This window comes from Ascidia mentula, chromosome 6 (genome assembly GCF_947561715.1).
Source record: "Ascidia mentula chromosome 6, kaAscMent1.1, whole genome shotgun sequence".
Lineage (NCBI taxonomy): Eukaryota > Metazoa > Chordata > Ascidiacea > Phlebobranchia > Ascidiidae > Ascidia > Ascidia mentula.
In genome coordinates, this window is record NC_138571.1 from 7,730,146 (window position 1) to 7,749,899 (window position 19,754).

Here is a 19,754-nt window from a genome sequence, read left to right on the forward strand (position 1 = left end):
AAAATTTAAACAAAATATTGAAAAAAGTTGAATTATGACAAGCCTCATCCCTACATTGTAGTTTCCGTGTAGCTTAGCCGTAAATCCTTTTGTGGAAAACAATTGACGTTTAGGCAAAGCAGAAATTTTCGAAGAATATAAGTACCAAGCACCAAATACAAAAAGTTCCGCTTGGGCAAAGAAAACCGCCCTGAATTAACGGAACTAGCGCGCCTAGCAGCAACTTTGGTTGTTGTGTGCGTTTTTACTGCGGCGAATAAGTCTAAGTTAGGAAAATTTCGTAAATTTTGATATCTTTTGCAGAACTTTCCTAAGTGACTTAGAGAATTAGTAGAATACGTTTATAAATAATTTATATAAAAGTCTTTTGTTTCATATGCTGCGATTTTACCCACTATAAACGAGACAGTAAACGCGCACATCAATGCAATGCAGCTGCCAGACGCGCTGGTTGCGGTTAATTCCAGAATTTTTTCTTCGCCTAAACGTACATTTTTGTGATAAGCAAAGAGGAGCCAATAATATGAATTGTGTATGTAAGCTGTACGCAGATGGCCACTGCTTCGACCTAAAAGGTCTCATCAGTGCAGCTGGTGTGACTATCAGCCCACTTTTGCTGACCAAACGGCCAAGCAAAGACTTCCACTTTGTTGTGACTAGACCTATACAATCACCGACATCCGTTGGGCACCAACCCAGCAAAGTCACAGTAAATTTTTGTTTTTGGTGTTTGGTACCCATATTCTTCGACAATTTCTACTTTGCCCAACCAAAATTTTTTCCCACAAATGATTTTACCGCCAATCCTTACCTGCAGCATTGTGACGTCAGATACATTGTTGACGCGAAGTCGGAACCGTGAATCAGTTTCAAACAAGTAGGCTATACTTTTAAACAACATAATAATAGTATGGCCTTTGTCGGCATAAAACTAAACAAATTGCATTTTGAAAACCAAAGAGAGGAAGGCAACTGCACCCCATTTGTCGACGTAACTGTTCAAAGTAAAACTACATAAAGAAAAAAATTAAATATTGGATCCGTAAAGGCTCACAATAAGGCCCAATCCTAGAAATGTTTGGTGCAAGTGGATTGCAATAATTTGTAATTTGATAACTTACATATCCCTGCGTCTGAAAAAAGGGTTTGTGTGCTTTTATTTGAAACTGCAACATAGAAACTTTAAGACGCCAAAATTACGCTTGATTTAGTGAAGCTTTCTCAGTCAAATGTTGTTTACAGCGGTAGCATAGGAAACGTTTGTAATTGTTTTGTTTGCTGGCAGTGCCAAAAGGTTTTTTGATGCAAGTTTTTATACAAACAGTTTAAAGAATATCGATTATATCTTAGGTTCTTTATATTAATTCTTCAATGTAAGACAGACATAGCCAATTACTGCGGGGATTTGTCCTCGCTCGCACAAATAATACAAATCTTTTTTGGCCGATTTATATTGGGCTACTTTAATATTTTTTATTTTCAAGATTTTGTTGCTTTTGTTTTACACTCGGCTGTCACAAAAACTGATATGCCTGTTCAGGCGATATATACTTGTTTGATACCCAGTCTGCAAAATATGGCAGTTCCCGACAAGATCTCAAGCAGGGCAAAATCTTTCCGCATGCAATACAAAAACTAAAACATCTTTGTTGCAAATTGTTTTTTTCATTAATGCATGGGGCACTGCAGCCGTTTTTTGTTGATTGTTTTATGTTTAGAAATTAGCATGGTGAAATTTTTTTTTTGCATACAGTCAAAAAATTGGTGTGCAAACAAAAAAAGAGATTGAAAAAAAACTCGCATGTGCTGCTGCCATACTCTGCAGCCTGGTCTGATACAAAACATCTACAGAGCTGCCTGATTGAAAAGTTTGTTATTTGTTTGTTTGGCATTTTATTCAGTGTTGCAGAGCTGTCTGTTTTGATTGATATTTTAAGCCTTGAATTACTATGCACAAGAATTACTAATACATTATTATACAAACAACTTTGATTGGTCCATGTAGTCAGCCCTTACCGAAAAAATAATCCTTAGCGCAAATACAATTTTCCAAACCATATTAGTTTCCAATCTGGCTAACAGTGTGGTGTGATGAAGGCTTACGTCATTTGCAATTGTTTAGTTTCTTCATTTTAGCTTGGGTAGGCTACTCCCACCCAGCAGAATCTTCAGGCCATAATTTTGTCACAAATTGGAGTAACTCTTTGACTCTTAGTGGGCTATTATACTGTTGTACTATTATACTGTGGAAAAAATAGTATATAAGGTCCACTGAAACCTTGCAGAGTTTGGGTTTGGTCTTCATAATTTTTTTTCTCTAGGCCACTTTTAATTATACAATTATTTTGTTCATTCTGGTATTAATACTTAATTATGATGTCAATGTGCTTGTGTTGTAAGAAACTTACTGAGCTTGCTGTAGACTTGTGTATGTTACACTGTAGAATAAATATGGATTGGCTAAATTACATGAATATGTTTTTTAAGGATTTTTTTATTGTTGGGGTTGCTAAAATGGCGGCAAAACGAAGTCTGCAGCAACCCAAGGTCTCAAAAATGACGTTTGAAGAAATGGAAGACCAGTATTTACGTATAAGTGAAGAAAATTCCATATTAAAAGCACATGGACGTAAACAGGAGGAAAAAATTAAGAAGTTAGTATTTGGATCCATAGTACAAATATTCAGTTTGTAAATATATTGGGTAATTTATTACTTTGTGACAGAATGGCGACCAAGCTGGTTAGATTGATCAATGACAGAAAAAGAGAACAAGTTTCTGTAAAATGTGAGTAATTATTAAACTCAATCACGTGCTGTTGAATAAAACTATATACCAGCTGTCTAAAAGATATTGACAAAAAAAAGTTTTGCTCAGCAACCATTGTAAAGTTGTTTCTCTTGTAGTGTTCCCTACTTTGATTCATGTAATATAGGATTTTAAGTATTTTATTTGTTTGTTACAGCAGCAGGCCGCACTGCTAGAGATGTAGGCTTGGAAGAAACAATTGAAAATCAACAAGAGTTATTGAGAAAATATGAAAAAGACAGTAACTTATTAAAGCAGAAGGTTTTTAAGTTTTTGCTTGGTGCACTTTTTTGAATGTATGTGTGTGTGTGTCATCCGGATATAGGGTAATACATACATAAACATAGACACCTAGTTTTCATATATCCAGAGGGCGGCTATATTGTGACGTCATAATATGTTGTTATGACATCCACAGGTATTGCAAAAATGTCTAAATTTCAAATGCATGAGGTGTATCAGCCAAAAGGGCTGCGTTAACAATAAACACACAAGGTCGGTGTATGACAAAACAGACAAATAGCAGACCAGTAATTAGGGTAATATACTGCGAAGCTCGATCAGCAACATAATGAAATCAACTACTTAAGTGAACCTATCTAAAACTTGGTCCCCAATTTTTGTGTACATTGTGTAAAGAATAAGCATGTCACTTTTTGTGCAATATTATCCCTTATAATCAAACAAACAAATTTAACACAATCTAGTGCAGAAAAAATCGAGATGTATCAAACCCGTGCGAACGTTGTGATCCAAGCGCCCCTTTTTCTATTTAGTGCCACTGTTTTCTGTCAGTGGATCACAATTTCTGACGCTTTTTCACAAAACCCAGATACAAGAAAGAAGAAAACACTTCCTTTTAGGCCCTGCATGATTTAATGTTACGAGTTAAAAGCTTTTTGAAAAAAAAAACTCCCTTGCCAACCCGGACAGGGCGCCTATGAACACATACCCATGCTTTGTCTTTTACTTAGACAAAACATGGAGCTTTCAAGGATAACTGGTCATAATTGAGGCAATATCCAAATGTTTGGAAGTACATTGTCAACAAGCTTCTTGTCAATGTCATAAATTATCTGCAATATTTTCATGTAAATCTGTCATTACTTGACCAAAAATCACTCACGAAAAACAGTTAGTCAGTTGTAAATCTGCATGCTAAATCTGTGTAAAATATGAAATTATATTGGTTGCACTGAAGTCTGCTGTAATCACAAAACCATAATTTAATAATCTGTCCTTCTGGCAAAATAAAAAACGTGACTTTATGCACCGACGTTTCGCCTGTTATCCAACAAGGCTTTCTCAGGGTAAAACTATAAGTTCGGCAATTTTTTGAAAGTAACAGTTTCAAACAAATAATTTTGTTTCCTTCATTGACTTTTCCTCTTTTATAGAAATATTTTATTTCTTAACAATTTACTGCTCTAGCAATGGAGGTACATGACCATAGCACAAGACATTGCACAGCTAATAACCTCTTCCTACCCCGTGTCCGGACCAAATGCACCCAACAGACATTGCAATATTCCTGCGTTACAGTGTGGAATGACATACCACAAAACATTAAATGTTTCAGTTTAATTGGTTTCAAACGTGCTGTAAGAGAGTACCTACTTTCGAAATTATCCCGAATAAACAATGCCCGTGGTCTATTTACATTGTGCGACACCGTCCAATCCCAAACCAATTACTGCAATAATGCTTCGGACTTCATTTAATTATAAAATGTTGCTGCAAAGTCTACCTTCCAGACTATTTGCTTGCCTCGTTTTCCCAGTCCAATCATGTGCTTACGCATTCACAATGATTGGGTAATTACAATTGAATTTTTGCCCATTGACATTGCTTTCCTCTACAGTTTTGCTTATGCTGCATTATCATTTTCATGTTCGTGTGTTTAACTTGTTATACATTACCATTACATCTGACTTAGTTCAGCCTCCTATACGGTCTGCTACTCAACAACCACTATTTGGTTCTAAGCTGTACCCTTTCGCTTACATAGTCCCTATTATTACTGTTTATATTACTGTTTGAAAAATTGTGCAATTTATGATGACGAAAAAATAAACAAGTCTTGAATCTTATTTCAAACAGTTACATGTGATGCACCAACAACTGCAATCAAAAAAATTGCGAAATACACCATTTGACAAAGTAAGTGCAAGAATTGATTCCCGAAGAAATCCTAAACCAAATAGTGACCATGACGACCCAAATCTTTCTAATGGAAATCATAGTAAAATCAGGTATGTAAGTATAAAAAATTTGCTAGTTTTTAGAAAAAAATATTTGCCTGCCAAATCAGAACTAAAGAGGATCTCTGACAATAAAATACTGTATATTACAGTGATTAGAATTTACAGCAAAACAAAATCTTTTGAAAAAATTTATTAAGTTTGGAGCCTTCTGGCATTGGCCAAATATTATCAACATTGTCATTGTAAAGACAAGTAACTTCAACACGTAATTTAAAAAAAAATTATCTGGGTTCCCAGACAAATGAGTTGAACACATTTTTGCCATATAAAACACTTAAATTTACCGCAAAAGTATTTATGACATACAAACACACAAAAATTGTGCAAATTACACGTTTTTTAAACCCTACTGCACAAAACAATTCTTGCTGACTTTCTCTATAGGTTATTTATAACTGATTTTCGTTGTGGCGTGCTGTGCATCAAATGTGGTTATAAAAATGTGCTGTATTTGGTTGGTTGAGAGGTTGGAAAGGCTTTAGTTTCACATATGTTAGATGCACAGTTTTAATTGAAGTTACTAGCATCATATTACTTATCACATATCAACTACTCAGTACTCACTCCAGTGTAAGTAAGTCAAAAACAATGAAAAAAATGTACAGGTGTTTCCAGTTAATTGCTTGATCCTTATTATTCCATTGGGATCGTAATTTCAAAACCATGGCCTATCATTTGTTAAAAAAGTAAGAACCATGATGTTAATTGTTTGAAACAATAGATTGCTTAATTTGTGCTATCATGGTGTGAAAGTCTTGTTAGCCACATTAATTTTTATCATTTCTCAACAAAACAAAAATGCAAACAGTGTCTCACAAACTTTCCCAAAAAAATTTCGTGGGCAAACCACTGTAACATCTGTTTGGAGACAACCTTGATTAGAAAAGAGAGGGAAATCATTTATGTTACCAGGCATAAGCATCACAACAGTAGTATTTGAACTGGAGTTTGACAAATGCGTTATGGGATTAACCTGGTTGGACTGTAATCAATGTGGATGAATAAAAACAGCAGCATAAAATAAATGTCTTTAGTATGAAAAAATATATGCCATTTGAGCTTGATTCTTAACATAACTGCAACAGTTTTAAGCAAACAAGTATATTCTTGCAAACAGAGCATGCATTAATTTTTGCAATCAGAAATACTATTTTGAAATAGCACAAGAGCTGCATCACCACCCCGATATGGACATAGTTTGTTGGAGAAGTCGAGGAATGAGAATCATCGCCTGGAAGAACAAGTGATTGCATTGCAAAATCAAGTTGTTGAAATGCAACATGAAAATGAAACCCTGCATCAACAAATAAGGACATTCCGTAAGATATTTTAATTGGTTGCAAGGTTGTCAAATTGTGCAAAGACTAAATTTGACTGTTTAAGAGAAAACAGTTTTCATGCCTTATGCCCTATAAAACAGTTTACGAAAGTTATTGAACCTCATCAATAATTATTTTTAAGCTGCTCATCTATAATGTTTGTTTAGTTGCCGGCTTTTGACGATTTATTTATATTTTAAAGCTTGATTAGGAAAGTGTAAAGCCTCTCTGTCCATTAAAACTGTTGAACCTTGATGATTTTTTGGCTTGAACAAAGTGGTATTTTTGTTCAAACATACAACTTGTTTTGCCTCAATCTTACCCACAAGCACAGTGAGACTATACTCACTGTAATTTGTTGAACTATGTTCATTGAATTGAAAACAGATTAAATTTGCATTTTCAAAATACAGACGCTGCACATGAGTCTGATGTCTTAAAATTCCACGAGCATATTAGTTTATCACAAAGATCAACAGTTGGTGAAAATATAGAACTCATTAAACTGCAACGACAAATGAAGGAAAAAGTTACCAACCTCAGTGAAATGGAAATGAGGTAATCTTCTTTCAAAATGTCTGTTTAATAACATGGCTATTGACAAGACTAAAAAATCTGTTTGTTCTTATATTTTGAATTTCGTTAATCAGGATATTCATCCAATGTAGATGATTTGGAGGAACAAATCACTTGTTATCTTTTTTTAACAAAAATGCCTTGCAATATTTAATCCAGACCTTTGCCTTGTGTAGATAAAAGTCGTTGTTTTTTAAATTTGTAACATGGACTTTGGTGGATATTCCTGACTTCAACCATAAAAGTGTCATGTAAACGCTTTATATTCATGTGACCCATTGGCCGCCTGTCAAATGTTTTAGAATTTATGCTCCCTGAGTCACTTTTATGGTTGAAGCATGGAAATCAGTTTGCCCACAGCGTTTCAGATACTTGCTTAACTGCATTGTCCTCTACTACTTTGCAACATCATGGTCGCTTTTTCTTTCATAACAAACCGAAGTTATTGCTGCATTTATGACATTAGTAAATTGTCATGTTTATCAAAGGATGCTTTTTGGGCAGCTAGAAACACATGTTGCAGTGCTTTTTTATGTAAATGTTTAGGATATGGTAGATGTGTTCTATTATGTTGATTTTTGCCAATATTCTACTACCATAATTATGACAGGCATTAAACAAATGCTTCAGATAATCCTGAACTTTGCAATTTGTCAAATTAAAGCTGAATTAATTAAGGTTTAATATATATATCGCATTTAATGAGTATTTAAAAACACAAAAAAAACAAGAAAAGAAAATGTGCCACAACATATCCCCTGCTTATGATTGTTAATATAGTACATGACAGTAAAATATTTTAAAATGACCAATTAATCACATCACCACTACTATGTGGGTGAGTAGGACATAAACATATGATCATACTGTTCAAGGTTCCACCAGCTTCAATCAAGTTACAACCAGTTGCGTACAAGTTATGATAAGGTTCTCCATGAAACTGAGAGTTTGAAATCACAGTTGCAAGATGAAGAAACTGAAAATATATCACTTCAGGTGGTATAAATGTAGATTGTACATCTGATAATCAATATGTATAAATTAAACTTATACAACATCATGGGATTGTTAAACTATTTATGATAATAGCCATTTTGCTTTTAATTTACTGATGTAGAATCAACTGAAGCATGGAACTGTTCATCACATGAAACTTGGACAACAAAACGAACAAATCCGGGAACTTGAAAAAGAGATTGACATTTTAAAAGAAGCAAATGAAAATTTACTAAACAGGTTTTTCAAAAGTTAAAAAAGTGGTTTGGTGGTATTGGTATAATAAGATACTAAAATAGGTGAAAACTGGTAATCTACAAAAGTGCTTCTCAGTCGCCAGTCGTCAATATATATATATATCATTTTCACATCGACTGGATTTTTTCTATTGTGAAGGGCTTAATTTGACAATATTATATTTTTGTTTTTATTGATGTGTTAATTTCATCACATTTTTAGCTTAAATTTTACAAACTTATTGGGTCATAAAAGACAAAAAAGAACCACTGATCATGACAATACTGAATACAATGTACTGATAGTTTAAATAAATTTATGGTTAGCTTCATTAGGTTTGTAAGTTGGTGTCAAACGGAAAGGAAAGATTATTTTAGAACCATATTTATACTTTATGAGGTACCTCCTCAGAAAATGATAAATAATCCTAAGTCGTCTGTCTGTTTCAAGTTTTTACAATCCGTTTGATCCGTTACTGAGTCTCTGTCAGCCATAAAGACTACACAGGCGATTCATAGAAATCAAACTCTCATTTGTACCTCCTCAGAGGTATAGTTAATGCATTGAAACACTGTAACAGGTGGTAAAAATTCTGTTGTTATTTTCGAAAAAGTAGAAGATAAGTATATGATAACTATTTCCTAATTTTATATGTGCAGACCAGAAATCATTTTTTTGTCTTCTTAGCATGTGGTTTATATGCACACAAGCAAACAAATAAAACAAAAAAATGTGTGCATATTTTACTAGTGTAAATGATTAGAGTTTATTCTATAACACAGTTGTTCAAACTGTTTGTATTGAACGTAAATGGAAATTTTATCAAAAAAATAAATATTAGAACTCATATGCAAGTGCTGGGTGTTTCCTCAATGGCATTAAATAAGAACCACCTGAAAGATGTGGATAAGGAATTGATTTTGTGCTTACCAATCATTTAGTCCTGTATGAAAACAATTGGTGCATTTTTAGCTATTTTTGGAGATTCATGCATCTTTACATGTTCAGTTGCATTAGGCATTGAACACCATTTTCCGACATAAATTGTAAATTATCGTTTGTTTAGGGCCTTTGATCAAGAAAAAGAACACCAGTGGAGAAAACTTGAAAAGAAACTGCGTGTACAAATTGCACAACTTGAAGCAGCTATAAAGTCTGATGCTGCTGACAAAATATATATTTTTGATAAAATCGAAAAGGAGAAGGGTATCCAATCATTGAAAATATTTTTGGTTTCTGTTTTAATAAAGACATTTTTAGGCTTCGTTAGTCAAGTTCATTCTAACAGTCGTAAAGTAAATGATGAAGCTAGTCGATTAAGGATGGAAAATGAAGAACTGCGGGAAAGGATAAAGCTTTACACTATGTCTGGTGTGATATTTAAACTTTGATCACAGACTTATTACAACTCCATGTTTTTTTTAATAATAAAATTACATTGTGTTTTTTCCTAAAATACTAAAATGTTAAATTTACAAAACACATTCTTTTCAATAATCATTAAAAGATCAATCCAGTGGGAACATTGCTAAGAATTGTTTATTTTGTGGTATTTCCTCAAATATTTGTTTTACTTTTGACTAATTTATTTTGAATTGTAGATGATGTTGTTGATGTAAATGAACTAAAAGAGGCATTGGCTAAAGTTCGACAAAAAAAGTATGGTAGTGAGCATTTAAATCGCCCAAGTTTTCTAGCAAGCATTGAAGATGATAGTAAAGGTACAAGATGTGTAATGGGGTATCTTGGTACATTTTTCATTTGTTTAATTTGAATTGTTGTCTGTTACTTCCAGATCCAGTGTTGTTACATGCAGAGTTACAAAGTCAACATGCCGAAACAATTCAAGAACTTGAGAAAACAAGAGAAATGTTGTTGATGCAACATAAAATCAATAAAGACTATCAAATAGAGGTATTAATATTTATGATGCCCATTGCAAATTGTTTGTCAATAACCATAATGTGCAATTCTACCCAAAAAGAAAATTAAATAAAAAATCATGTTGTCACAAATTACACAGTTGCAAGTTACATTGTATTGCACTGTGAAAAGGGAATTATTGTTAAAAAGTAAGCTTGCTGTCAACGCACCAAAGACAGTTCGTAATGCTGATTAAACTATCCCGACCCGAGAAACCATTTGCAGGGCTTGTGGCTTAAAGAAGGGCACTAATGTTCTGCAAGGAATAACATGCATTTATTTAATTTCAAACTGCTGTACAGTTGATCAAACACTAATGTTTGTGCTGTTATGCAATGAAGAGTTGATTTTAGCAAGCAGAGCACTTTATGGGAGAAATTTTGCTGAATTTTAAATAATTTCGTTACTCTACCCAGTAGCCTACTGTTTGTAGCTTGCTAAACCTCAGCAACTGTTTGTTTACTGATGGTCACAGTTTTGTTTGAATATGCTGTTAACATTTTGTTTTTCCTTTATGGATAAAATTTTGTTTTTCCTTTTTGGACCTTGTTTCTTTTCTTAAATTGTGTATTTTGTCATTAAAAACAATTGCATGTAGTATTGGTTCCAGTTTCTGATGTTGTGAACAATAATTTGTCATCATGTGGATGTTTTTTGTTACCAGGTGGAAACGGTGTCTAATCAAATTGTGGAAATAAAGCGTGAATATGAACATAAACTGAAAAGTTTTGCACGATTGCTTGATGCTAGAGCAGCAAGAATAAAGGTATCAAAAAAGAATGACAAATGAAATACGTCATTTAAAAGTTTACCAACCAACAACCAACGATTGACATTACATGCAACAGTTGGGCAAAACAAGTCTTTATATTTTTTTAAAACTGCAATATTATGCTTAGTCCATTTATGCCCCTCTCTATTTTGGATAAAGGATTTTTATTTTCACAGAAACTTGAAACCCAACTTCATGATGTTGCTTATGGCACAAAACAGTTTAAAATGAGTGGTGACTCTGTAAGTTATATTGTTGCTTAGTTTTTTTTGCAAAACATGATCAGTGCAAAGTACTTGTGGAAAAGACAACTTCTTGGTGTTTTCTGTTTTTAATCCTTTGTTTTAAAAAGCATTTGTAGCATTCAAACCAACTGTAGTTATATCTAAAGTTGATGTAGCCTAGTATTATTAGACAATTGATGATGAAGAGGAACTTGATGAAACAATTCAACTCGAGCGGGGCGACAACTTGCTGGAAATTAATGTTTCCAAGCTAACATTAAGTCAAGAAGCCCTTCAAAACCTTGATGATCGTGATCCTTCCATATTTGTTACCTATGCATTTTATGATTATGAACTCGTGAGCACACCTATATTAAAAAGTGCCAGGTGACATATTGGACATTTTTAAGTTTTTTTTGCATAACAATGTTTTTTTTCAGTCCCCTTTTTGGATTTACGGCACAATTTCTTGTTCAGATTGATGATCTCTTCCTTCACTACATTCAGAAGGTTGGTTTTTGCCACCACACACAAATTTAAAATATTTTTTTTCGAACATCTGTTGTTAGTGTCACTTTATCATAAACTTAGATGGAATAAAGTGATCCTGACCACCTATGACTGATAAATTATGTGACACAATTTGGTTGTCAATTATTTAGGAATATACACTTTTTGAAATTCATCAAGCATTGGGAACTGAGCACAAAACTGTTGCAACATGCAGAGTTAGGTTTAACCAACTGCTTGAAAAACCTCAAGGAAAACTACATGGCTCTGTTGCAGTGACAGGTTTGTCTTCTTGCAAAACTTGGTTAATTTTGATTTGATTTGCCTGAATTAGGTAAAATTCTGTTTATTTCAAGCCTAATGTATGGTAAATATCAGCTAAATTGAACACAGATAAGACATCTTTGTAACTTGAAGATCAAAAAAGCACTGCAACATGGGTTTGTAACTGTAAGCACTGTATCCACAAAAGCATTGGGCGGTTTGGCAGTAAAGTCATATGCGCAACACTATTGGTGGTTGGTCAATCAATGTTACAATGTTGTGTTCAACCTACTTTGAGTAGGTTGTTAAGAACAAACATGTAACTGAAACATATTGGTCAAAGCAGGAAAATCCACCTAAATTTAGATTACGAATTGTGAAAAAAATAACTTTTATCCAAAATTGGCAAAAAATTCAGGTTCTCAGGAAAATAGGTTTTGTCAAGAAAAAGATTACGAATCATTTGTAACAACTTGTTATGAATTAGACAAAGTTACTGGTAAACTGAAACTAACTATGTTCTGCATCATTTAATTTTATTGCCAAAACCAAGGGAATCTAATTGCAATTCCTCACCCGGTTCTTATATCACCCAAATATATTGATACAGAGGTGCAAAATACTTGGGGTGTATTACTTTGAATAGGAAAACCAAAGATAAGATGCTCTTCAATGGATAGTGGCACTAATGATGAACACAAGTGTGTTTACTTAATCTGCTTAATAATAGTAATGTAATTCGGCATATATATATTCGTTTTTTTTATGAATAAATTCAGCCGAATTGACCGAATCATTTGTAACGTCACGCAAACGCTTGCGCTATGCTTTTGATAGAGGAGTTTTACTGCAAGACAAACAATCGTGCTCGGTTATTCTATTATTATCGTACACCTGGGTTTTAAGGTTGTATATTGGTCGTCGTTGGTAATTTTTAAATGTATTGCCGATCTTGGGCAAAACGATAAACTTTAATTAAACAATATCGACTCCCGTTTGTTAAAGGATGTGTCGGTAGCGAACGTGAAGACTTGCATCACATAACCCGACTCCGTAACAGTTTTATTTTTACGTCACTGAACGTAAAAATTTTTTGGTATTCCAGAACGTTTTTCTTGAGCGTTAAAGTTCGGATTTGGCCGAATCAAAACATTTTTTTAGGCCGAAACCGAATCTTCATCAAATATGTCATCAGACAGCATCTTAACTTTGGCTTTCCCATTCAACGTATATACCAATTCAAATATCTGGAATAAGTACAGTCCTTGTTTAAATATGCTACCTTTATTATGTGATTATTTTCTTGAAATTGGTGTGAAAATTTGTAAAATATTCTTCTTTCAAACACATTTTATAAAACTTTTTGCACGGATATTTGCACTAATTTTTACTGTCACTATTCTGAAGTGCATCCATGTAATAATGCAATAAAAAGTATCTACCTCTTTCTTAGGTTTAAATGGATGTAACTATGGTAGCCTAGATTATTGGGTGAGGCTGCGGGTACCAATGGATCAAGCAATTAGACTGTATAGGGTAAGTTACTAGGTTTTTATCAGATTTAATAGTTATCAAAATATTTTTCTTTGCATGCAAGGAACGGGCAAAAGCTTTGGGATATTTGTCTGCAAACCTTTCTGTTACTCAAAATGTTCTTGAAATTAATAATTCACAACCAGACTCTCCGAGTAGTGATGACACAAACCAACTTTTTGTGCATATTGTATGCTGCAACCATGTCGAGAGTCGAAAAAGTGGTAAGATTAACAATATAGTTGTTTTCCCAGTGATTAGCACCAGAATTTCGTAATAATGAAAAACTTATTTGCTAAATAAATACAAAAAATATTTTTTAAGGAACTCAGCCCAATATCTATTGTGTTTACAAGTTTTTTGATTTTGCGGACCATGACACAGCAATAATTCCTAACTCCAACAACCCCCACTTTGATGACAGGCAAGCTTATCCTGTTCAAGTTTCCCATCACCTGGATGCTTATCTCAAAACAGAAGTATTTTTTGCTTAATTATCTCAAAACCTTAAATAGTATTGTTGTAGCAAATGTTATCCTTTTTTTGTCAAATTCCTTTTAAAGTTTGACATAGTTTATCCACAGAAACTACTCATATATGTATTTGATGATGTTGACCCAGATGTTACATCATATTTGGGAAAAGCTGTGATTGATTTAATTCCATTAGCACACAACAAACATGTTAAAGCTCCATTTCAACTCACAAAGGTATAGGCTTTTTGTCATTAACTGTTTGTATTGATTTTGAAGCACCATTTACTAGTATATACTGGTTTCAAACTGCCCAGTCTGGATGGATCCAGGTAATTATAAAGCAAATCCAGATGTGTAATTTGGATCCAGCAGTTTGTGAACCACAATTAATGTGCATGTTTTGCCGGCATGGGTAAAATGGCTATCAAATACTGCTTTGTTAAGGTTAGCTTATCAAGAGTCCAACAACATTTATAAATGTGCTTGAAAACAATTAGTTAGTAATGGGTTTAGCCCGCTTATAAAATGTTTTCATTATGGTAATTTACTCATTGGAAGTTAAAAAAAGTTTTCCAAACCCTTTAAAACCATCACTACCTTTACTTAGATATCATAGAGGGCGTTGATTTGGGCCTTTTTCGCCATTCTAAGTGTTCGACACTCAGCGCCACTGTTCGACACAGGCGACAAACAAATGAATCAACCGAAATCTTCAAATTAAATTACTGCTGTACAATATTATTTCTTTTATGAACTAATTTAGCTTAACATATCGAATAGGGTAAATTCACTACTTTGATACTGATCTTCCTGTTTACAATTAGTTGACTTAGACAAATGTAGCAAAAGTAATTTGAGGATGTTGATGTCAGTACAAGTCGTTTAATTCCCAATTGCACACAATTATTTGGGGAGAAATTTTTATTTGGAGTCGTTACCAAGCAACAGCATTTAACTGGCTGTTTGCGTAAACATTTAAAACGTATTGCATTCTTGAAACAACAGCATATCCAGGGGGGTCCAAGAGATGAAGACGCCCAACCCTTTTGTCAGATACGTTTTGTCTGTTGTACCATAATTAATTGTTTGTCAAAATCCACTTAAAAACCTGCACCTTCTTTAACGTTTTGCAAAATAAGCACATTGTGCTTGAACTGGCTATTTTTACCAAACATGTTGCATTATTACAAAACACATTGCATTGCTACGAAATCTGTTGCATTGTTACCAAACAAGTGCCATTTTTCAAGATAAAACTTGTAATCAATACTAGTATAATTTATAGTTGAGTTTAATGTTTTGATTAAAAAAATGCCTGGCCGTTCTCTTGCTTTAATTACCAGGCCATGAGATTTTTGTTATTCAAAGCGCACAATAATTCCTCTCCCAATGTTCATCATGCAATGAAATATTGACACCCTGCTATAACATGTCAGTAAATCTTGCTGAGCCTGTTCCTGTTCTTAATTGATAGCAATACAGGCAAATATGCTGGTCATGTATTGTTGTGAATGAAATGGGTTTCTGTTTCGTATCTTTTCTAGATAATGATATGTCAATAAAATAAACTACATTGTAACTAACATTGACCCATAAAAATCATTATTTTCTTTTTGAAAAAGCTAAAATTAAAATTTGAAAGTTCCTTTAGGGCAATGGAGAAGACAATGGAACAATTGAAGTTGCTTTAAGATGGCAGCTAGAATACAAATCACCGGGAGTTTTGTTTCCATCAAAATTAAGTGAAACTGAAGACGAAGAAATTAAACAAACTCTACCTCTGGTGAAAAAGCCACCAGTTACTCCAAAGAAGAGGTATACTAACCTAAAGTGGTGCAGAAAAACACTTAGGTTTAATTTGGGATTTTTGATAACTTTTTGGACAATTAGCAAAAACCTAACAAAGTTTTGGCATTGTTGTGACAAAACAGTTCAAACTTGACAAAAGAGGTAAAAATATACACTAAACAGCTTAAATATTCTGACAAAAAAGGTGGAAAGGCACAGTAAAAAATGCATCGAAGGCAACCTTCACATGTACCTGAGAAATTGAGTTGTGACTAAGCAGTTAACAAACTGTAAGGTTAAAAAATAGCTGCACCACCCAAATTTTTATTTATGGAATAGTGATCAGTATCAACAGGCACAAATACCATTAAATCATAATATCAGCTGAAATGTTGTAAAATTCAGCAAAATGTAAAAGAATATCGCAATATGACAAAACTTCCCATGCAATGGTCACCCCTTGGTTATTTAAAATGTATCAGCCAAGGTAAAGCCTTGTGTTATGTAGAAAGTCGTGTGAAATAAATTTGTGCAATAAATATAGTGACACAGGTAGATTTATATGTGAAATTATTTTCAGAGTTTTAAGAAGTAGCACAAGTTATTCTGCTGCATCACAAACTCTACAGTCAACTGACATGCAACAACCTGTTGAAGATGATGAGGTGATGGTACATTTAATACACAAATAAGTTATCTTTTTTCTTACTTCGCCTGGAATTGTTATTTAAAACTAAGGTTTTTAAAGACCCTTTTCATTACAAATAGTTGTTAAAACAGAAGAAAATAACAAGCTGTTATTTCAGTATTGTGTATTAAAAAATATCTTGCAATATAATGTGGTGTTCATTGTGCTACTGAGAGTCAGGAACTAACTAAAAACCAAAAAAAGTCTGTCTAATTACTTAGATGTAAATATTTTATGCAGCTTGGTTTTTACAAATAATGCATATATATATTGTAAAAAAAAACATTATGTTGGATAAGTGTTTTGAATGTACCATCTTAAAATTGTTAGGTACCTGTTAATTTTTAGATGGAAAATGTACCCACCATCGAACCTGAAAGAGAAAGGCCAAAACCCATGACCAGAAAAGTAATACCTTTATATTCTGTTATATCTAATAAAAGTACTTATTAGCTTGGTTGTGGACAGTGTAAAAATTTTTTAAGGATTTAAAATTTGGACACAATAATCACAACCCCACATGCTGATTCTCAGTTTAATTGTTTGAGGAGGGGAGAATCAAAGGAAATGCATGTTTCATATTTAGAAAATGAAGTGTTTAAATAAATTGAAAGTGTAACTTTATTAAGCTTGCTAAACCGTTTTCAGAGCCAACTCTTCGAAAAACACATTGCTGTTGAATCAAGTAGCATTTCAAGTAATGATGACCATTCTTGCTCAAAACAACCTCATTTAATTAATGAAGAAGAAATTGAAGAAGTGTCAAGTATAATGGAACTGCCTATTTTAGATAGGTATGAATAGTTCATCCAGAAAAACATGAATAGCTTTCATGATGTTTGCTTCAACATTGCAAACAATTTATGTTTATTCAATTGCAAATAACAGGCAACAAACTAATACAATAGCAAGCTCTAATAAATTCAACCTTTAATAAAAACAATAAAGTGAATAAGAAATATGTTTTTCTGATAAAAAAGAACATTTATAGAGCTGCCAGTATGAATGATGTTTTTCGCTTCACATGAAGCAATGTTATGCCAATAAATTTATTAGAAGCATAGCATAAATATACCTGCTCTAATTTAGAATTGCAACCGACAATGAAGACGACAAAGAGTCAATCAAATCGGATTTAGAGTCATTCACATCAGACAACATTGATATTGAAAACAAAAACCAACCTCATGCTTCACAGAATGATCAAGATGTGGATGTTGAAAGTGGTGGCGAGAATAAAGTAAAGACAAACTTTAACGGTAAAAGATATTATATGGGTAATAATGAGACAGATTTGTTGATGCGAATAAAATAAATACAATTAAAGATGATGAAGATAAGGAAGGAAATGAAGTGGTTGCAGACTTGGAAGATAATTATGACGATGATAATTTTGAGAACGCCAGTATATCAGAACATGGTGAAACTTTCGAAAATGGCCCAACAAAAGAAGAAACAGAAGAATTGGTATTTATTCCTTATGTTTGCTTGAAGCAAATTGCCATGTTGTGGTAATAGATTATTTGTTTGACAATATAAAAATTTTTTTCTAAAAATATAAAAATAATTTGGATTAATCAGCACTCCACAAATACATGAAGTATAAAAGTTCTACATTAACACGTAGTCTTTGTAGTTAAACATGTCTCTACAATAAAATCAAAATAAAACTTCCAAGAATGATATGACAAAAAGTACATGGTATAAGTAAAGATTTATTTTCCCACACAAGCAAAGGAGCTGCAATTGTAACAATCTCAGTGATTTACTATTGGTATAAAATGTCACTTGATTTTTCTAGGGATCTGCAAGTCTAACAGTTTCAATCAACCATTTTACACTTGAAAACAACACAAGCATGTGGGATGATGTGGAACAAATATTTGTTGAATATGAATTCCTTGGTTCAGTTGAGGAAATGCCAAATTCGGTTCCAATTCCTTCTTCAAAGGAAGGAAAAATCCCAATTAATTTTCATTCAGGTAAAGTTTATGTTGTTTATCACCGATTTCTGAACTAATGACCGGTGGTGGGAGTAGGGAATATCAGTGTATTAGTAGTGTCAGTATTTTTTTACAAAAACTTTTGATAATCCTGTGGTAAAAACATTGAACAAATAACCATTTCAACAAATAAAATGCTTGTGTGTAATTGCATAGCCATCTACGCATCCCCAAGTAGTAACAAATATAACGGTCATAAAGTTTTGTGGTTCAGTAACAAATGGCTTATTTTGTGCATCCCTGTATAACACATATATTAGTTCTCCCCACAGACATTATCAAAACCAAATATGGATTGAATTAAAAATGAATGTTCATTAGAGTGTGACCACATCGCAAGTAACACAAATACTTTCAACCACAGTGCACGATGGAACACACAAAGAGAAGCGAGATATTTTAGCTGACATGTTGAAAACTGGTCAAAGTACCTTTAAGTTTACTGTTGTGTCAGAACCTGTGGATGATGATGGTGAAAAAGAATGTGATGAAATTGGTAAGAATTACTTTAATTAAGTGTGATTTTATAACATATGAAAAGTAAAATACATACTTTTTTGCAACCTTACTTTGCATTGTTTCTGTTTTGTTAAAACTGCTTAATTTTGATTTTGATGCAGGACAAACATGAGCTTCATGTAAAGTGACATACTTTCATGTCCATAATTTCCATCATAATAATCTGTTGTCTTTTTGACATTTTTACTTAGGCACGGCATCATTTGACATTGCATCTATTTTGAAAAATGGAACTGATGTGCAGAGTCACGATATCCAGGTACAAAACCTGATAAATCCACGCAAAGTGATTGGCAACCTCAATATTGATGTAAAAGCCTTGCAAGTTTTGAAAGTCATTAAATTGGAATTAAAAGCAAGGTTGGAGGAAGATGATAAAATGTGATTTTTTATCAAATTTACAATATAGTGCAGTATTTTTTGTAAGTGCTTGCGAATTGTTTGTCACAATGTTTATTTAAAAATAAAATCTCAAAGTGCATATTTTTGTTTCTTCATGGATCATTTGATCACAAATGAAAAACAGGAGTTAATAAAATGGGATTTTTTGTACACTACAGATTTTAGTTTTCTTCACGTGGCTTGCTTGTTCTGAGACGAAACCAGGGTTGCCATTTGGATATTTTGCACTAATGGGACATGATAGGCCGAAACAGTCGCACAGTTTGCAGCTGACTCAAACATTATTGGCTCCCATTGCTTACACTTGTTTTTAATATTATGGTTATCCAGGCCATGCAGCTCAGCCCGTTTTTACGCACTGTAGTCGCATGATGCCAGTCGTTTTGCTTTAACAATATACACACATACACGATGCTCCCTTTTTTATCGACTCTAGAGAAAATGTCAACATT

General features: G+C 33.3%; 1 protein-coding gene across 1 annotated transcript; it reads left to right on the forward strand.

Moving 5' to 3' along the window:
• Positions 1-2,490: 2,490 nt before the first annotated feature.
• On the forward strand, positions 2,491-19,374 carry LOC145905692 (protein fantom-like). Its single transcript, XM_082992959.1, has 29 exons — positions 2,491-2,654; positions 2,726-2,787; positions 2,966-3,069; positions 4,909-5,060; positions 6,234-6,391; positions 6,805-6,949; positions 7,843-7,963; positions 8,085-8,203; positions 9,267-9,571; positions 9,802-9,921; positions 9,996-10,114; positions 10,788-10,889; positions 11,072-11,137; positions 11,310-11,506; positions 11,560-11,629; positions 11,782-11,911; positions 13,347-13,429; positions 13,491-13,650; positions 13,751-13,905; positions 14,011-14,136; positions 15,554-15,717; positions 16,271-16,361; positions 16,727-16,786; positions 17,027-17,172; positions 17,468-17,637; positions 17,706-17,845; positions 18,180-18,360; positions 18,746-18,877; positions 19,092-19,374. The coding sequence occupies exons 1-29, from the start codon at positions 2,515-2,517 to the stop codon at positions 19,283-19,285; spliced, it is 3,912 nt and encodes a 1,303-aa protein (XP_082849085.1). The 5' UTR covers positions 2,491-2,514; the 3' UTR covers positions 19,286-19,374.
• Positions 19,375-19,754: the final 380 nt, after the last annotated feature.

Excerpts from the sequence above, each read along its gene's own strand:
- LOC145905692 (XM_082992959.1), top strand. The coding sequence starts at position 2,515 with ATGGCGGCAAAACGAAGTCTGCAGCAACCCAAGGTCTCAAAAATGACG. Across the intron at positions 8,204-9,266 it reads AATGAAAATTTACTAAACAG|GGCCTTTGATCAAGAAAAAG; the intron begins GTTTTTCAAAAG and ends TCGTTTGTTTAG. Across the intron at positions 17,638-17,705 it reads AGTAAAGACAAACTTTAACG|ATGATGAAGATAAGGAAGGA; the intron begins GTAAAAGATATT and ends ATACAATTAAAG.